This window comes from Drosophila obscura, unplaced genomic scaffold (assembly GCF_018151105.1).
Source record: "Drosophila obscura isolate BZ-5 IFL unplaced genomic scaffold, ASM1815110v1 contig_37, whole genome shotgun sequence".
Classification (NCBI taxonomy): domain Eukaryota; kingdom Metazoa; phylum Arthropoda; class Insecta; order Diptera; family Drosophilidae; genus Drosophila; species Drosophila obscura.
This window is the reverse complement of record NW_024542825.1, coordinates 2,337,542-2,356,682: the sequence shown is the minus strand read 5'-3', so window position 1 is coordinate 2,356,682 and position 19,141 is coordinate 2,337,542. Positions and strand designations below refer to the sequence as shown.

The 19,141-nt window shown below is 48.7% G+C and overlaps 3 protein-coding genes across 3 annotated transcripts; 2 read left to right on the top strand and 1 right to left on the bottom strand.

Annotated features, from left to right (window-relative positions):
• Positions 1–320: 320 nt before the first annotated feature.
• On the top strand, positions 321–3,706 carry LOC111074990 (mediator of RNA polymerase II transcription subunit 15). Its single transcript, XM_022368028.2, has 5 exons — positions 321–484; positions 542–1,319; positions 1,375–2,131; positions 2,190–2,332; positions 2,397–3,706. The coding sequence occupies exons 1-5, from the start codon at positions 432–434 to the stop codon at positions 2,961–2,963; spliced, it is 2,298 nt and encodes a 765-aa protein (XP_022223720.2). The 5' UTR covers positions 321–431; the 3' UTR covers positions 2,964–3,706.
• Positions 3,707–3,773: 67 nt separating this feature from the next.
• On the bottom strand, positions 3,774–7,455 carry LOC111074993 (Krueppel-like factor 1). Its single transcript, XM_022368032.2, has 2 exons — positions 7,076–7,455; positions 3,774–5,720 (listed from the first exon to the last, which is right to left on the bottom strand). The coding sequence occupies exons 1-2, from the start codon at positions 7,157–7,159 to the stop codon at positions 4,410–4,412; spliced, it is 1,395 nt and encodes a 464-aa protein (XP_022223724.2). The 5' UTR covers positions 7,160–7,455; the 3' UTR covers positions 3,774–4,409.
• Positions 7,456–16,822: 9,367 nt separating this feature from the next.
• LOC111075002 (protein arginine N-methyltransferase 1-B-like) lies at positions 16,823–18,441 on the top strand. The gene is made up of 2 exons (XM_022368043.2): positions 16,823–17,363; positions 17,431–18,441. The coding sequence occupies exons 1-2, from the start codon at positions 16,969–16,971 to the stop codon at positions 18,161–18,163; spliced, it is 1,128 nt and encodes a 375-aa protein (XP_022223735.2). The 5' UTR covers positions 16,823–16,968; the 3' UTR covers positions 18,164–18,441.
• The last annotated feature ends 700 nt before the right edge of the window (positions 18,442–19,141 follow it).

Sequence of the window (19,141 nt, the reverse complement as noted above, 5' to 3'; positions counted from 1 at the left end):
GAGAGAGAGAGGCCTGCCTCTTGGTGTGTTTGTGTGTTGTGTGTGCATGGGTGAGAGAGGGCGCGTTAATAAGTCACACAGGTGGTTGGGTTGGGCTGCGAGGTAGAATTGTTAAGAGAAACAGCAAGCAGAAGCTTGGAAGGGTGCTAATTGAACTAGTCTGCGTTCATGTTCTATATTTACCGTTAGAGCGGCTCAGAGAGAGACCTATTTTGGCACATCTGGCAGCCCACTTGGTTCAAATATAACGTTAAAGCGTACGAGTGCTGCCAGACAATCAAACTGAAAACCGGCAGATCCGGCAGTACTGTGGTTTTTCTGTGCAACTACTAAACGGTCATACTGCGAAAGAAGAAGCTGAAAACAAAGAAAATTTTAAGAAAATTTGTGCAAAAAACTCAATTTATATTGATTTAATCTGATCTAAAATCATGACGGAAGACTGGCAGAGTCAGAAGTTTCGCCAGAATGTCATTTCCAAAATGTAAGCAACGCAAAAAGCCAAACAAGGTGCCCCAATGACAACTAAGTTTCGTTTCAGACACGACTTGTTGCCGCCGCATGCCCAGGATCAGACGAAGAATGCCAGCGTTATGGAGAACCACATCTTTCGCAAGTCCCGCAGCAAGGACGAGTATCTGGGGCTGGTGGCCAAGCTCTTTATGCACTACAAGGACATGTCGCGCAAGACCCAACAGCAGCAGCAACAACAACAACAGCAGCAGCAGCAACAACAGCAACAGCCGCCGCCTCCAAACGCGGAAATGGGCCAGCAGAACATGATGCAGGATCCGTTGAATGCGCTGCAGAATCTGGCCAGCCAGGGCAACCGCAATCCCCAGATGATGCCCATGGCCGGTGGCGTTCCTGTGCCCGGTGGCCCCGGCACTGCCTCAAATCTGCTGCAGTCCCTCAACCAGCAGCGTCCCGGCCAGCAAATGCAGCCCATGCCCAATATACGCGGTCAGATGCCCATGGGCGTGGGTGCGGGTGCTGGCGGTCCACAGCAGATGATGCAGGTCCAGCAAATGGGCGGCGGCGGCAATGCGCCCGGCGTGATGAACGTAATGGGTGCAGGCGGTGCCCAAGGACAGGGCCAGATTGGGGGCAATGCCGGCCAGCAGATGGGTGGCATGCCCAATCAAATGGTGGGTCCGGGTCCGAACAGCGGTCCCGCAGGAGGTGCGGGTGGGGCAAATGCTCCTCCTGGTGCCGGTGCCGGGCCTGTGCCCAATCAGATGCAGAGCGGAGGGCCGATGAATGTGAATGCCATGCAACAGATGGCGCCCATGCAGCAGATCCAGCAGAACCAAATGGCTGTGAGTACGGGAGAGGATTTTACAATGGGAAAACTCTAATTAAATACCTTTCCAGATGGGCATGAGTCCCATGATGCGCATGGGCCAGGGCAACGGCATGGGTGGACCCCAGGGCATGGGCCAGGGCATGCAGGGAATGCCGCCCAATATGCAGCAGCCGCAGCATAATGTCGGCGTGGGCGGACCGGCGGGTCAGCAGCAGCAGCAGCAGCAGGTGGTGCCACCCAATGCTGTGCAGCAGGGTGGCATGAATCCCATGGGAGGCATGGGTGTCAATATGCCACCAAATATCCAGCAGAAGCCCAACATGGCCATGGGACAGGCAGGACAAATGTTTCCCGGCAATCGTGGTGGCGTCGTTGGCGGCCAGCAGCCCGGACAGCCTTTTATGCGGTCGAGTCCCTCGCCAGCGGATGCCCAGCAGCTGCAGCAACAGCAGCAGGCACAGCTGCAACAACTGCAGCAGCAGCAACAACAACAACAGCAACAGCAGCAGCAGCAACAACAGCTCGTGGTGGGAAACCAGACGCCGACGCAACAGCCGCCAACGCCACAAATGCCCACGCCACAGATGATACCCAGTCCGGCACTGGTGCCGCAGTCCAGTCCCCAAATGATGATGCAGAATCCACAGCGCAACATCCGCCAGCAGTCGCCGAGCAATGCCTCCATCAACACGCCCGGCCAGGTGACTGGCAACAGTCCGTTTAATCCCCAGGAGGAGGCGCTGTACAGGGAAAAGTACAAGCAGCTGACCAAATACATAGAGCCACTCAAGCGCATGCTCGCAAAGATCAGCAACGATGGAACCAGTGAGTGTCTATCATCATAGAAAGAGAGAACACTTAACTCAATCTTTCCCCCCTGCAGATGTGGAGAAGATGACCAAAATGAGCAAGCTGCTGGAGATCCTGTGCAATCCCACGCAGCGTGTGCCACTGGAGACGCTGCTCAAGTGCGAGAAGGCACTGGAGCGGATGGATCTGATCTCGATTTCGGGCCAGCAGTTTGGCGTAAGCTATCCAAAATGCCCTCAAAATAGCTCTGCTCTCAAATATGCCTTACTTTTGCCCCTAGAAATCCTCGAATCCGCTGCTGGAGGTCATCAATACCACGCTGCAGAGTCCCATAGCCAATCACACATTGCATCGCACATTCCGACCCACGCTGGAGCTGCTATTCGGCACAGATATCGTGGCTCCGGTGCCCGCTAAGAAAGCGCGCATTGAGGAGAAGTCCTCGCCTTTTGAGCAGGACGTGCCGCATGTGCTTCAGGGCGAGATTGCCCGCCTGGACACCAAGTTCAAGGTGAAGCTGGACACCACGTCGCAGATCAACAATAAGTCTATTCGTTTGATATGCTGCCTGGACGACAAGCGACTGCCCAGTGTGCCGCCAGTGAGCGTTTGTGTGCCGGAGGAGTATCCGTGGCAGGCGCCCGACTGCTCCCTCACCGAGCAGGAGTACTCGGCCACGCCCTTCCTGCAGACCGTGCAGCAGGCTCTGATTGCACGCATCTCCAAGCTACCCAAAAACTACTCGCTCTCGCATCTACTCGACACCTGGGAAATGGCCGTGCGCCAGGCCTGCTCACCGCAGGCCAAACCCAAGGTTTGTGAATTTACCGCACTTTTGGGTGTTTAAATGAAGGATCTGGAATGTACTTGGTCCTACGGGGAAACTTATTCTATATCCTATGGGCTATATATCTATATCAAGTCATCACATATTCAGACTTGATTCGAGGGGATTCTAATTTAATTGATTCAAGATAAACCAATGCAGCAAATTGTCTGGCAAAGGCAATTAAATATTCGTGGTTAGTGTAAGAGTATTCTATATCGTCTAAAATAAACCGCATAAACTTTAAAGCATCGAATGAAAATTAGAATGGGATTAGTTGCCAATGCATCTTTACTTATTTATATTTTGTAGTATGAGATAAAAGTCGCAGGCTTCGTTTATTTTTAAATGCTGGCTAGTTAGAGAGTAGGAGCAACACGCATAATTATTGTTTAATTATACTAATCACCCACTTATTCATTTATTTGCTAACCCTTGAGTTTATCTTCAAACTTGTACCAACATTTGAATTATGAACAAGAAGAGTCTGCTGCAAACGATTATATTTAAATTATATTTCCATTTCCAAAGAAACAAAAATGGAATCTGGAATCTACTCCTAAAGATGTGGCCATTCAGTTAATGTCGCAATTTAAATCTCCAACCAATCCATATTTGAGATATAAAAACAAAGTCTTGACTCCTACTAGTCCTCCTAATTCCTATCCATATCCATGGATACCCCCATATAGAAATTTTGTGCCACACAGAAAACTGCACTTTCAAACTGCTTTATATTTCTTTGCTTCCCATTACCCATCCCACCCATGAAGTAAATACACTCGAATTTGAAATTATTTTGGAAAATATATATATTTTCATTTTCATTTTGTTTTTTGAGATTTGGTCCGTTTTGGGGGATCCATTATGTTTTGTTTGTTGTTTGTTGTTGTAGTTGTTGTTGTTCTTTTTCACATTTAGCAATAAATACAATTTGTTGTTTGTTTTTTGTGTGTGTGTGTGTGTGTAAGATTAGGAGAATTACGAGTACGATCTACGAGCTGATAACTACAATATTGTTACAATAGAAAATAGTTAATAGTTAAGAAAAACTTAAATATCACAGATGTTGCCGCTAAATATACGCGTATATGTGTATAAAGATGCACTAGGTATAATCAGAATTAGAATCAGCAGATCGCTAAACTAAGATGTGTGCTCTGTGCCCTTGGAAAGAAAGAAGTGGGACGACTCCTTCGCGTACCCGCCACTGACCATCGGAACGGATCGCATGGGTATCCGGATCCAGTACCAGATCGAAGCGTAGCAAAGGTTATTGAATATTAATTTGATATATGCACAAAACGATGACAAGATCTAGCTCCTAAATCTATATCTTACGAACTACACCCCAGCTGGGCTCCGCTCTCTCTCTCTCTCTTATCGCTTTCGCCCGTCTACTCTCCAGCTGGTGATACTGTGTTGTGGGATGAGATTGGTTTTGGCGTTGCTGCTGCTGGTCCTCCTTTATCGCTGCGCCTGCAGCAGAGTTCCCACTCCGCTGAAGCTAAAGCCGCTCGCTTGCTGCTGAAGTCGCAACAGATCCTGGGCACTGTACACCTGAAGCGTGGCTGGCGGGGATGGCGCGACTGGCAGCGTGGTTTGTACTGAGCTGGAGATGGCCGCCGCTGGGGCAATGGCTCTCAGGTGCAGCGTTGGGTCGCAGAGGGCGGCAACGGCTGCCGAAGAGGAGGAGGAGGAGGAGGATGCCGGAGAGACGTTGCGGTTGACGCCGTTGGCCTTGTCCTTGTTGTGGCGCTTCACGTGCTTGGAGAGGTGGTCGCTGCGCATGAACTTCTTCTGGCAGACGCCGCACTGGAACTTCTTCTCGCCGGTGTGGGTGCGCTTGTGGCGTGAGAGCTCATCGGAGCGGGAGAATCGCTTGTCGCAGTTGTCCCACTTGCAGACGAAGGGACGCTCGCCGGTGTGGACGCGCTGGTGGGCCTTCAGGTGGCTGCTCTTGAAGTAGTTCTTGCCGCACTCCGGGAAGCTGCACTCGTAGATGCGGCTTCGGGTGGCCGCTGCCTGGGCGGCGGTGATACGCTGTTGCTTTTCGGCCGGCGATTCCGAAGAACTGGGCGCCGGACATGGGTTGGGGCACTGCTGGGCGGCCACTGTGCTGAGCAGGAGCAGCTGCGATGCACAGGCGATTGTTGGTGAGGCTGGTGTGGCGATAAAGATGCTGCTGGAGGCTGGCAGAATGGCAATGGGTTCCGTTTTCTCTGTTTGCGGCTCTTCCGCTGGTTCGGGAGTTGGAGCTGGGGCTGGTGCTTGGACAGGTGCTGGGGGCTGGGGCAAGGCCACCTCGGCGGCCCGCTTGCGGTTCATCTTGAACTTGAGATTGCGCCACACATTAGCCTCGGGGTAGTCATCCTCCATGGCGGGACTGACGGTGCTGCCCGTGGTTGTGGTGGTGGTGGTGGTGCAGGAGGAGCTGCAGCAGGAGCTGGAGCTGTTCTCGTCCTGGGACGAGGAGACGGCGCCCGAGCTGTTGACCCGCATGATGACACTGACACGTTTGGGCTCATCATCGCTCTTGGACTCGTCCTCTTCCTCGGACTTCTGCTGATCGGGCGGCGGTGTCATGGTCACCGCAGGCTGTTCCAGACGTGGCTTCTTGCTGGGCAAGACATCATCCATTTCGGGTGCCTCATCCTCAGTGTCCGAGGGATTGGGTGTGATGATGCCGCCGCCGCCATTTTTCTGGCTCTTCTGGGCCACCAGTTTCAGCTTGGCCTTCAGCAGATTTTCGTTCACCTGTTGCTCGTCCTTGACCACCTGAAGAGATACACAAAAAGGAAAGAGTGATGATTAGTGGGAGTTTAATAACCTGAGAGCGGAGTACATTCACATTCACGTTCACTTTTCCTCCCAGACCGGACAGCTCCACAGGGCTGTGACCCACAATGACTTTTAAGTCGAAAAATTTTTACTAATTACGCAGGCATCACGCAAGGCCGTTCACCGTTAACCTTAACCTGTCAGCGGTGGGTTGGGGGTGTGGGTTCATTGCACTCACACATTTTGGCCAAGAAGCTTGATGTATATTTATGTATTTTTTGGCGCTTTTTGCACTGGTTTTTTGTTTGGAAAGCCGCTTGGCAGCGGTTCAATGAAATTTGAATTGACCGCCCAAAAGCAGGCAATGGAGCAGTGCAGCCAGACCAGACCAGACCAGACTACTACTGACTACAGTTATGACGTGCTGCAGGTGTGCCGAGTGCCGTGTGGTGGGTGCGAGGAGGGGAGCGCTATATAAACTTCGTTGAAATCTTTTTATGGGCTCGGCACGTTGCTTGCCAGAGTGTTAGTGAGTGTGTGTGTGACTCTGTTTGTTTGCCAGATAAGTGAGTGAGGCAGCATAAGCAGCAATGTGACATATTTTTATGGGGACCCGGGGTTTGCTTGTGGCCCTGTGTGTTTGCCTAGCCTCTCTGTCTTCCTCTTCTTCGTAGTAGTATTTTCCTTTGCCGTTTCGTCTAATTGGCAAACTCACCTTCGCTTGCTCTCACACACACACACACACACAAGCAAAGCTCCCTCTCAAAACAAGACTCTCCCAAATCTGCTAATTATAAGGTAAGGCACGAACGCATAGAAAAGCATAAATAGAGGCCGTTATTTGGGACTGCTCTACCTGCTATTTGATTTGACTTGGCTGGCCCTCTCTTTGGCCTAACACTGTATGTGAGTGTGTGTGGTGCGCTCCTCTCTCGGCGACGACGAGACTGTTTGCCTGTGTGCTAGGGGTCCAATGTTCAGCCCCCACAACCATTCCCCCCCGTTGTTTCTTTCCCATAAGCTTGAGCATGCGGTGTTCACGTGAACGCGTGCTGGCTGCGTGATCTGGCCTGGCCATGGGTGGAAGAGAGATGGGACACTTTTGTTTTTAGAAACGCGACAAGTGCAAGCGAGACCATACGAGCGTCTCGTCTGCTCCCATGGCCCCCCTGCGTGATTATGTGCCTGGTAGGAGGGGGCGCAAAATGTGCGGGAATTTCTGTTCAGGCCCCAGGGTCCGGGATGCATTTGGCACTAATCACATTCACTATTCCACTAATCACAATCGCATTGTAGGTCAAACACACTCACTCACTCCCCACCCAGTGAGTCACATTACCCGATTTACTTACATTTTCCAATTTATTTTCCCTGAGGGGGGGCGTTGCTGGCGGCGATGGCAGCAGCAGGGTATCCATATTCATATTCATATCCATTTTCTGTGTGGATTATTCTTGCACTTTGCACTCTCTTTGCGATGCACTTTTCTCTTTCACTCTCCCCTGGTCTTTTTTAGCCGGGTGTGTAGGAGTTAACTGTCTGTCTCTCTGTCTCTTTCTCTTATCACTTTGTTTAATCTTTTATTTCTTCTCCGAGATTTTGCACAACTCTGTAACTGTTTCTTTTTTTTTGTACTCTTCAATGGACTGCGCTTTTCGGCCAGGCCGTGTGGAGCGGGTAGCGGGAGCTAAGCGAACCGTTGCGTTCAGAATTCAAAAGACGAATGAAACAGCATTCAGTCAACGGGCTCCCAACAGAGCTCCCACTGCTGCCGCGTCGCTGTCGCTGAGACTCTGCTCAGTGTGTGTTTGTGTGTGTGTGTGTGTGTGTGTGTGTGTGCGAGGGAAGCGCCGACGTAATCACTTGTATTGTAAGTGGGCAGACATGAAGGTGTGTGTGTTGGGAGGGGGTGGGGGGAGGACAAAAAATCGTCATCGTCATTTCGTGAGTGGAGCAACCAGTGCAATGAAACCGAATGGAACCTCGGCTACCCGGACAACGGCCATCAGGCAGCAGCAACGTGGGCAGCAAAATGCCAGTTTTCCTCTCTTCTCTGGGGAGGGGATGTACCCCCGCCTGACATTCTGAAAAGGTCAGGTCTCTTGTGTTGTGTTTCCATCCCATACATAAATACATACTATGTGTGTATGTATGTATGTATGCTTAGAGGAATGGAAGATCTCTTAAGTAGAGAGGCGGCAACCCAACCACGTAACCTACGCATGGACGGACGTCATCAGCTGTTTACTTGAGAATTGTTTTCCGATGGTCGGATGGTTTAAGGAGGGGGACCGTCAGAAGATTCCATTCCATTTGGTGGGGGGCCCCGCCCCAACCACAGTCTATTCATAGGCTGTCCATGCACAAGCCGCGTGCACAGCACAGACACATTCGCATATACAAAACTTGTGGAGCTCACACAGACACACCCCAAAGACACAAAGCCATGACTGGGAGTCGGACCGCCGCCGAAAGCTGTGACGCTGACGCAGTTGTTGCTACGGAAGTTCGTGATTAATCGAAAAAAAACAACAAAAAAAAAACAGGCTCGAACACGGTCGAGACGGGGTCTTAGCCATTGGCAGACGCGCCTTGCATGCGATTAGACAGATCTCGGCCTCGTCGAATATATTTGCATGGGCATTATAGCCAAAGTCAGATTTGTATGTCTGGATTGATTGTCTCGTCTGGGAAGGGGTGGGGAGGTTGGCAAAACGCAAGATTTTATTAATGGACACAACACAAAGAGATAGAGAACGGTACGGTAGAATGAGAGGTATTTGGGGTGAGCAGTATTTGGGGAGAGAAGATCAACAGTTGAGCGAATCGTCAGCGTTGCCAGCTGCTATGCAAATGTTAAGACATGGCATGAAATTTCAAATGAGTCATTTTCTTGTGAAACTTTAAACACACACGTGGAAAAGTAAACTGCAACACAAACTAACTAAATAAACAATTTAATATATTTTTCTGAAATATACACTTTAAGTAAATCTAACACAGTGGCCTGGCAACGCCTGTACAAGTTTTCAAAGCAAAAAGGGGCTCGTACAGCGAACACACACAAAGAGAACCAGAGTGTGGACAAAGACAGAGACAGAGAGAGAGAGAGCGCCAGCAGAAACAGCTGTGACTATTATAATGTGGCGCTGGTTGGCTCTCTTGCGCAACAACAACTAGCAAGCCATGCCAGAAGGGTACCAAAGGTGTGCTAGACTGAGACGCCTGGCCTGGTTCCATTACCATGTTCTGCTCATTCGCAAATAAAAGTGAGATTTGTCATCAAACGTATAACCTACACGTAAACAATTTTTTTTTAATTCTAGCATGCATAACTTTCTGGGTAGTATTGAAGAATGCCTGGAACAGGTATCAACTAGTCGACCCGTTACGTATATAACCTTCTTACTTTCTGAGCATGTTTTGCCTCTGGTGGCTCAGTGGCTCTGTATGTGTGTGTGTGTGTCTGTGTGTTGCGGCTGTATCACGCGTTGACCTCATGGCTGTTCACGTGAACATTTGTTGATACTTTGGTAGGCGTTCGTTTGCTGTGATGGAATGAGTGGCACGGGTAGGATAGAGCAAGAAAGAGAGGCCAGCAGCAGTCTGTGTCTGTGGCGTGCTTTTATCTGTATGGAAGTGTGTGTGCTTATGCGTGTGTGGGTGTTTGTAGTGCTTGCGTTTTTTTTTCTGTTGTGTTTTTGTTATTGGAAACGGAATTCGTGTGTAAATTTGCGCGGAACTGAAGCGCAGTCTCATGGCATGATGGCCTCCACTCTCTCGAATGTGGGCGTGTAAATGGGCCGATGTACCGTTACACCCGCTCGTCCCCTTGCAAGTGCACCGCTCGACAGCACTCATTTGGAATGCAAAAACTGCGTCGCAGTTGGAGACGCCGCCTTACCTACCCCCCCTACCCCCCTACCAGCTATAAATATGCCATTAGGGAAATCTCTCTAATTTAATCATCGTCATCGGAGGGAGGTTATTCATGCAAACGTATCTAAAATTAGATAGAAGAACTCTGCCGTGTCCGGACGTCAGTTCCCGGGGCCAGGTTCAAGTTCAGCTTCCTTGACATGCATCTGGAGTGGAGGCCGCCCACGCACACACTCAGACGCAAGCACCCACACCGATCCGAATACAAATCCAAATCCGGATTCTGAGAACACGTGCCCACGCACATTCCCAATTGCACGTAGGCCGTCACACACCCCACACCCTACACCCAGCGGAAAAGCAGACTTAAAGAGAGAGAGAGACAGATATAGTTGTGGGCGAGAGCGAGCGCCCTTTTGGGGATAAAGAGAGAAGGAGCTTGCGCATTGACGTAGTAAAATTACGTAGCGTCTGGTGACGTCACACGGACTATATTTTTGCTCCTGTTGCGCGTCAAAGGTCAAACGTAAGAAGCTTGGTCGCCCCGACAATGACGTTGGCGTTTCTCGGCCCTCTACTCTGCCCGGGGTTCAAGGCCCCTCTCTCTTTCCGACGCCTCATGGCTTATTATAGAGGAATTCCAAGCAATCATAAGCCCGGCCATGGCCATGTGTCTGTTTTTTCAATCACCGGACACACCGGAGGGGGCGTTGCGCGAGCGTCAATCACAGGTGGAGGAGCCGCCTGACGTCAGACCCCCCCGTCACACAGTCCAAGAGTCGAATCATGCAGTCAACGAGTGTGCCGCATAGAATAAACATGAGAAATGTGTCTATAATTCGACACGGCAACAACGTCAAAAGCGTCAACAGACGCGCGGCCCATTTTCCGCTTTCCGCTTTCCCACATCCCATAGTTTTTCCTTTCGGCCAGATTTTGCAATTCACTTTTGGCAAACATTTTTATGATATTTTTGTTGGCCATCGCCCGAATGAGACTCGGGGGTAAAACCCCCCCCAAAAAAAAAATTAACTTGTCTCTGATCACCCTCTAAGCACACGCGCTATCCTCAAAAGTCTCCATGACGTCATGTGACTCGTGACCAAGCAACTCCACCAACAAAGCCAAAGACCTTACCTTCTCCACTTGCCTCTCCTCTGTGGCTTCTTCAGCGCCAAATGTTTACGGAGCCCAGGTGGCTGATTCGTAAATCGAAAGCTAATTGGAAATAAATAAGCGGCGACTTGGCAATCGAAGAGAATTATCGAAAGCGATCGAAGGCAACGCTGTGTGTTATCGATGATAGAAAAGATCAATCAATCCGGGCTCTGCACAACATAATTTATATTGAAACATGGTCTAGTAACCTAGAAAACGTGTTGGAAAACGTGGCTAAAATCTGATTTGGTAGGAATTTCTTCAACCGATCATTTAGCTTTCCGAAATCTTTGTTAGACTTCGATATTGAACCCATATGGGTGTCCACGATCTGTTCATTCAGGACTGAAGAAATATCTGAACGTGGCTTCTTCAGCCTCAAACGCCGTATGGACACAGTGTAGCTTGGTTCCTCAGCAATTTCTTTTCGTTATTTGGTTAACCATTGTCGGAATAAGTAGTAGACGGGAATTAGTATATATTAAGTGGTTCAAATAATAATAACTGCCTATGAATCACTTACTTACTAAGAAAATTTCATCACTAAACGAAATTCTAGCCTTCTTTCTTGAAGAATTGGATCATTATTTATTGCAATTTCTTTAAGCGATCTAACTAAAAAAAAAAACCAGATCTGGGGAGCATCTCTTGGAGCGTACTATACCTAAGATTGTGTTTAGGTTCCATCATGGGTGTTCTGCTGTCTGCCTACGTGCCGGATAACGCGTAACGCAAAGGGAAGCCCGGAACAGTGCGGGGGCTACCTACCTATGTTTCCAAATCTTTGCTAGAAGGCAGAACAGAGCAGAGCAGCGAGGGAACGAGAATCCGAGTCATGCTGTAAACAATGAGAGCAAAGGGCCTTCAGTTGGGGATTGCTGCGGTGTTTCCCCCAATGGAAATTTACGATGATATGAAGGTTTCCCCCATCCACAGTGGAATGGTTTTTGTTTTTTTTTTTTTGTTTTTAGCGCTCTCTCGTTTCTCGTTCTGGCCGCTTGAGGGGGGACCACCCGACCTTGGCCCAGTTCCTTAGCTTGCCAAATGTTCCATCTGAACTTGAAAGTTGTTGTCCGTGGCGCAACGGGATGGTATGGGATATGGGATATGGCAGAAGGTTCGTTTCCCCTGTCCCTAAACTGTCCCTGAACCGGTTCAGGTGAATGGGCGTTAATGGGACAGTTGCCTCGGGGCATATCGATGCTCAGTGCATCTTCATCATCATCATCATCGTCACATCAAGCACAATGGGGGGAATCAACAAACAACATCATCAATAAGTGAAAAATACGACTGAACGAGTGTATATATGGCACAAACAGAAATAAATCTAGAATAAGCACCAACACCACCGTACCACCGTACCAGCGTACCCGTCCAATTGTGTGGCGTGGAGCGTGGAGCGTGGGGGGGGGGCAGAGCGCCGCCAGTGTAGATAGACGCGTTTTTTGTATGCCGACGTAGATTCCGATTCTGATTCCGATTCCGATGTTGACGAGGTCGCTGGGGCCTCTGATTGGGGGCACGTGAAGTCAACGTGAACACCCGCCACCAAGAGAGAGAGCGCGAATAAAACTGCGTTATTGATAATACGATTTTCGCTACGGCGAACATATCCCCCGGACAGCTGGGTCCGTCCATTTTTGGATCCCCAACCCTACTGTGTGTGCTGGCAAGGGGGGGGCGGCGTTGATAAGCACAGCACATCACTGCTGTCGCTTTCGCCTCACGATTACACCCAGCTGTACGCCGCATGGCCAATCTCATCAGACTTGTCCGTTCGTTGGTCAGTCACAACATGAGCGAGAGGCGTGGCTCTTATCAGCTGCGGTTGGCGATAAGAGCCACCACCACCACCACCCAGACGCCCCCACCAACGGCTCGACCCGCGGCATGGAGCCGCTTCCCATGCGCCGTCAATGGCGGGGTGTTTATCAATGCGGCGGTGCATGTAGGGGGGCTGGACCGGGCGTCCGGGTCCGGCTATGACTTTGGCAATGCAGGTGTTCGCATTCGTGTGGGTTCTCGTCATTCAAGCGGCGGGGTGGGTAATCTTTTCATGGCTCATCTTGGGAGTGGGTGGGAAATTTTTGTGAATGAAGCGCGGGTGTAGTTTTCGCTTTTAGTTGGGGTTATCTACAGAGACTTCCCATTCAGTTTTGATTGGAGCTTCCTGTGTGTGAATGTTCATGTGAAGTGAAGCTGTGACCTGGCACGACATTGTTCAAAGTCAGACTTTTCTATGAGTCACATTGATAAGAAAAAGTTGACTGAGCGAACAGTATACAGATCATTCAGATTAGGTACAGTACCAGCAAAACGATACCCGCAAAACAGTTACGAGTAGAATGGGAATGAATTGGGTAAGCAATGTGAAAGGTACATTCAACTATTTCTGAAGATTAAATAATAAATACGTAAGAAAACAGTCCCAACAGAACAGTAGTATACTAAATGCTTCTGCTTAATTTTTCCAAGATACTGTACCTTTAAGGACCCCTCTTTTTCGCTCCGCTACTATTTTCTACATTAAATTTGTATATTTTTTTACGAATTAAATGCAAATCTAACTTCGAGTGTCCTCTCCATAAAACGAATACCGCATTCATATTTGTACAGTCATCGCAAACATTACCATGAAGAACAACTTGTTCCTTGATTTTTTAAGTGTTGTAGAATAGCACTAAGACCTCTCTTTCATGTCATACTTTCTGGCCTTCCACTAGCCTTCCCCCAAATTCTCCTGTAATTCTCCTTCCTCCAAGGGGCACGTACGAGTATGTCTGCATTTCTACAAGCTACAGTCCCCACAAAACATATTTGCTTGTAAAAATAAATATGCCTAATCCCTTCAGTGTTATAGAAGTGCTAATTGCTAAAGAAAATATGCCCAACGTATCGCTCATCTATCTAGTTTAATTTCTCCTTTACCAAAGAAATGTTTGGTGTCATCCATTAAGGTACAGTCTGCACAAAGCATACCAATATTAGAACCAGTTCAGTGCTATTGAATATCACTGAAATTAAACGATCACCAGACAGCTTTGTATATAGACAAATCTTTCCACAAGTTTTACTTTAGTAAAAAATATTATGCAATCTCCAAATGTAAATACGAGTATCTATTTGCATCTCTCTCTGTCTCTCTTTACATACATATAATTATACCTCTGTATACCCCATTTATTTATCGAACTCATTGACAGCCAATGGCCGCGTGCACAGAAATCGCAATTGGCGTCAAATCCGGGGCATGCTGTTTATCTAACGTACTCCCAAATGGGGCGGGGGTCTGTGTGCGGTATGCATGGGGCATGGGCATGGGCTGGTCTGGGCTGGGCTGGTCTGGTCTGGCACCATGACGTAGCCAGACCATGTTTATGGGGCGTTGGTACTCGCTGCTTGTTTTGGTTCCTTCGATTCAGGCGGTACGGCCGGTGGTACAAAAGCGATTAATGGATTGCCCTTGAGGAGTACGTAAACCCTATGTGTGTGTGTCACAATGGAAACAGCCCAAGTGGGCAACGTGCTGCTCTCTCTCTCTCTCTTTGATTCGACCCTCTTTCTGGCTCTGGTTTCTTCAGCTTTTTCCTTTCTGCAAATCATTCTCCATGCTTTTGTTGACATTGTGCTGGGCTGTTTGACTAAGTGGGCGCGTTTGTTGTACTTGTTATTCGTTGGGGTTGGGTTGGGCCAGGGGAGGGAAGAAAAGTGGTTCCCCCTCTTCAGTCGAGGGCAGTCACAGTCTAGAGTCTTATCGCCAACCGATTACAGAGGAGTAGCCACTGACACGCCACGCAGTGAGTGCACCCCTCTCTCCGCATTCTTCGCATTTCATCATACATGCATGCATGACATGTGACATGGGGGCTGCCAACCTGCTTTTGGCTTTGGCTTTTTTGGGCAGGAGTGCAGCACTGAATTTTTGGAAGCTCCTCTTCCTCTCTCCACAAATAAGTAGATTTTCCACAATATTCCTTACATATTTTTTACTCTGCCGCACCCTCGTCATGCATTGCATTTCGTCATGCGTGTATGATAATGGAGCTGCCAACCTGCTTTCTGCTTTCGAGCTGGTGAAAATTACTTGGAATTTTCTTCCACACCCCATGCACACTCTCTCTCTTGTTCGATCAGGTCGTGGACATGACCGGGTGGCGTGCTCAATGATTTTCAGTATTTAGCACATTTTCTGCTGCCTGCCTCCTGCTCGGCCTCTTCTTCTTCCACCGATTGTTTGCTTTTGATGGCCTAATCGAAGCACGAGCGCAACAAAAATTGAGTTTTGTGGTTGCTGTTGTTGTTGTTGCCCCCGCTCTGCTTTTGCCCACATTTGATTTATTTTTAGCCACTCGCGACACGGTTCAAATAAACAAAAGTCAGATGGGTAGGGGGGAAACCTCACTGTATCGAAGCTATGCTATGTATATTTGTATATATGTAGATATAGTCAGCAGAAGGAGGACCAAACACCAAATAATTAACATATTTTTGCAAATTATTGATCGTGTGTGTTGGGGCCATAAATCGGATGATTGGATACTCGAGATCCCGAGTTATCTGAGATCACAACATTTAAACGGGGCATGAATTATATTTTTATTTTTATTTTATTTTTTATTGAAATGTTTTTTTATTTTGTTCATCCCACAGTCTGAGGGTTTTTGCACTTTGGCAAGGACAACGACGGAAGTGAACATCACATCATCAGTTTGTGCCTTGCATTTAAGGTCAACGCGCAAAAATTCAGAAAACGTTGAACCAAAAAAAAAAATATTATTTTGCAGTGCTGAAACGGGTGGAAAGTGAAGGGGCGCAACGAGCAGCGAGGCGTCGTCAGCATTCATTGGATGAGTGCAAAATGTAAAGCAGGCCGGTCAGATCAGCAACACAATAAAGCAAGTAGGGAAATTATATGCCAGTGCGATTATACGACCATGGAAATACCCGCTAAACAGAGTTTAGATTTAGCTTTAGCTGTAGTGAAATTTATGGGAATACTCCTTAAGCAAACTCCTTAGGCGAACTCAATTTTCTTAGAATTATCTGATCAAGATCAGATAAAATAAATAAGAAAAACCTTAATTTAATTTGGGTTCCATATCTTCACAACAGCAGCAGACTACAGCTTTTATTCTTAGGTTTTTCGTACAGTTACGTCCTTTGTCTAGAGATGACACTTTTACCCCTGTGTCTTCGTTTGCTGTGTATCGATTACACATTTCGATTTATGGATCCTAAAACGTCTCATAAATATCTTATTTATATCTTATATCTTATTGCTCATAGATCTGTAATGTATTTTTCAATGTACCCTTGAACCCACCCAACTTACGTGCCACAGCAATATCTACAGAGATCTCTCAACACTTGATCAGCTACAAAAGCGAATCTTGGGCGAGTTTGAACTTTGGAATGATGTCATTTGAGTCACTCTGCCTCTGCCTCTCTCTCCCTCTATCTCTCTTTCTGTCTCTCTCTCTCTCTGTCTCTTGCTCTTTGATTCACCTATCGCATCATGCGTAAGGCGAATGATCGCAGAGTTCCCTCCACCATTGTGATCGATCGCTGTGTGCAGAAGTTTGAAGGTGAAGGCGAAGGTGACCCTGACACACGTGAAAGCAAACTGCGCTCAAAGTTCGCCCCCCAAAAAATTCGCATTCGTCCCCCATGTTTCGGTCTGTGTGAAGTACCGAATTCTTCAAGCCAATTTCCATGGCACTTGCGGTAATCGTCAAACGACATCGCAAACAATTTCATCATCTCCTTTGTCTGGTCAACTTCGGGCGAATTTGCTATAAATAGACGGGAGATAAGCACAGTGTGGGGGCTAACAGATGGAAAGTGGAGCGTCAGAAAGGGGCAGGGAAGTCCCCCCCAGGCAGTTCTGTTAAATGGAGAGGTTAGAGGTTGGGAATTCCCATTCACTGAAGCTTGGATCCGAGGAGATAATGAATCAAAGAATCAGAACTTTTATGTAGATTAAAAAAACTAATCTCCAATATATTGCATTCCCATTCCTTTGGAATTCTGAATATTAAATTCTGCAATTTGAACTTCCCGTTTGAACTTCGCGCTTTGGACATGCTGAGAATCGCCCAAGTTGGCAGCACCATGCCTAGTGATCGTTGTAATCGATAGACGGGGTCGGAGTTTTGTGTTTACATTTTGCACTCCCAATTGTAAACAAATACGAAAAGAGTTAAGTATGGAGCAGCTCAACGAGGAGCAGTTCCTGAGGAAGTTCTCGGAAATGTCCTTTACGCACAGTGCGTTCATAGAGTTTATGAACGGGCAGCAGCCGATCATGCAGGACGATGTGGTAATGACGGCCTTTCGCGATGCAATTCGCGAGCCCCGGCATGCTCACATTTTCGCCGGCGCCACAGTGCTGGAGGTGGGCTGTGGCAGCGCCCTGCTCTCCATGCTGGTGGCCAGGCAGGGAGCCGCTCGTGTGTTTGCCGTCGACTCGGGCGATGTGGCGCAGGTGGCACGCCACTTGGTGCGCGAGAATGGCCTGGACGACGTGATCGAGGTGATTCAGGGCGACATTCGGCAGTTGAAGCTGCCCCCAATCGATGTCATTGTAGCCAAGTGGATGGGGTAAGTTTTAGTGCCATGGCACACCACCACTGGATTCTTAATCCTCCTGCTCCTTCTATCTTGGCAGCGCCTGTCTGTTGTATAGCACCGCCTTGGATGAGGTCATCTATGCGCGCGACAAGTGGCTCAAGTCGAAGGGCTACATCTTTCCGGACACGGCCAGGCTGTATCTATCGGTGGCCGAGGACAGGGACAGGGATCCGCCCAGGCATTACTGGTCGCGCTTTGCCGGCCTGAATATGTCCCGTGCGGCATGCAGTGTCCAGCATCTGCCGAAAGTCGAACGCGTGCTGCAACACCAACTGATCTCGGAGCCGCAGCAGATATGGCAAATGGATGTGCGCACCATCAGCAGCGAGCAACTGAGCTTCACGGTGCCCTTCAAGCTGCACTCGCAGCGCCGGGAGATCATCGATCTGTTTGTGGTGCACTTTGACTTTGGCTTTCCGGGCGGTACCGCCGAGGAGGTGGTGTCCACCAGTCCCTGTGCGCCCAGCACCCACTGGCGGCAGACAGTCTTTCACATCGATCAGCATCTGCCCATAGAGCCGGGCGATAGATTCGCGGGCACATTTGGCGTGTCGCGTGGCGCCAACCATCTGGACTTTGACATTGATTGGAGCTACCGCAGCAGGCTGGTCAAGATAAAGTCGCACAAGCAAATCTTTCGCATGTTTGGCGGTCAACAAGGAGCAGACATAGCCGAAGGAAGGGAAGTACAGCGACAAGCCCAAGACCCAAGGATGAGTACTGAATGGGGACTTGCCATGGAGGAGTTGCCATTCTCTTTAGAAGTTTAACTTTTCATTTTTATATTTTTGTTATACAAAAAATGAATGCAAAATTAATTTAATTATAAGAAAAAGAAACTGTTTGCTTAGAGAGCCGCCACTGCCAGCCCACATATCCCAGGGTCACTCGTCATTACGTATACGCCGCATGGGACGAACCTACCGCAATGGCGGCGGCCCCCAAGAGCCAAAAAAAGCCCAAGTACCAATTAGCAGGGGGCTAAGCGGAGAGCAGTCAAAGCGAGGGAGGCAGAGCGGCAAAGAAAGAGTGTGGCAGAGAGGCGTGGGAGGAGTGAGAGGGGTGGGAGAGTGAGGTGCAGAGAGGAGAGCAAATTCTATTGCTGCTATAAATACCCCACACAGCCGATGGACAGCGCGGATCATTGGCGGCGAAAAAGGGGGGCCGCATGGACTTTGATCAACTGCAGCGCAGCAGGCAGCGAACTTTTTGTGGGCGGTGGCCCACGCTGCGTCGCGTCGCGTCGCGTCTCTGTCTCTGGCTGTCTGCGCTGTTGACGTTGCTCCCATAACGGCACAAGAGATGTTTGTTTTGTGGGCAAGTGCAGGTCGCTCAGCAGCAAAACAAAGAAACGTTTTTTAAAAATAAATGAATAATTTTATCTGCTTTTATGCCGCTTATGCGACAGACTTGCCGAATTTCATCAGCTGTTTTAATTTATGCAAGGAGACCCCCAAAACAAAAAAAATCTCAGATCAGTTGTGCTGTGTATCTGTGTGTGTGTGTGTGTGTGTGTGTGGGAGAAAGGTATGCTCCAGTGGAGGGTAAGACAGGAGGGGCAGTGGAGAGTGAGACCCAAAGCCGTGGAGGCTGTGGCTTTTAGGCTTCCTTCTCTTTGAGGGAATCTACACCCACCGACGAGTCATTCACGAAGAGAGTCTTTCCCCACTCTCTCTGCCAAAAAAGAAGAGCAAACAAACATAAAAGGTCGCCGTTGCCATTGCCGCTGCCTTTCAGGGCTGCAGGCG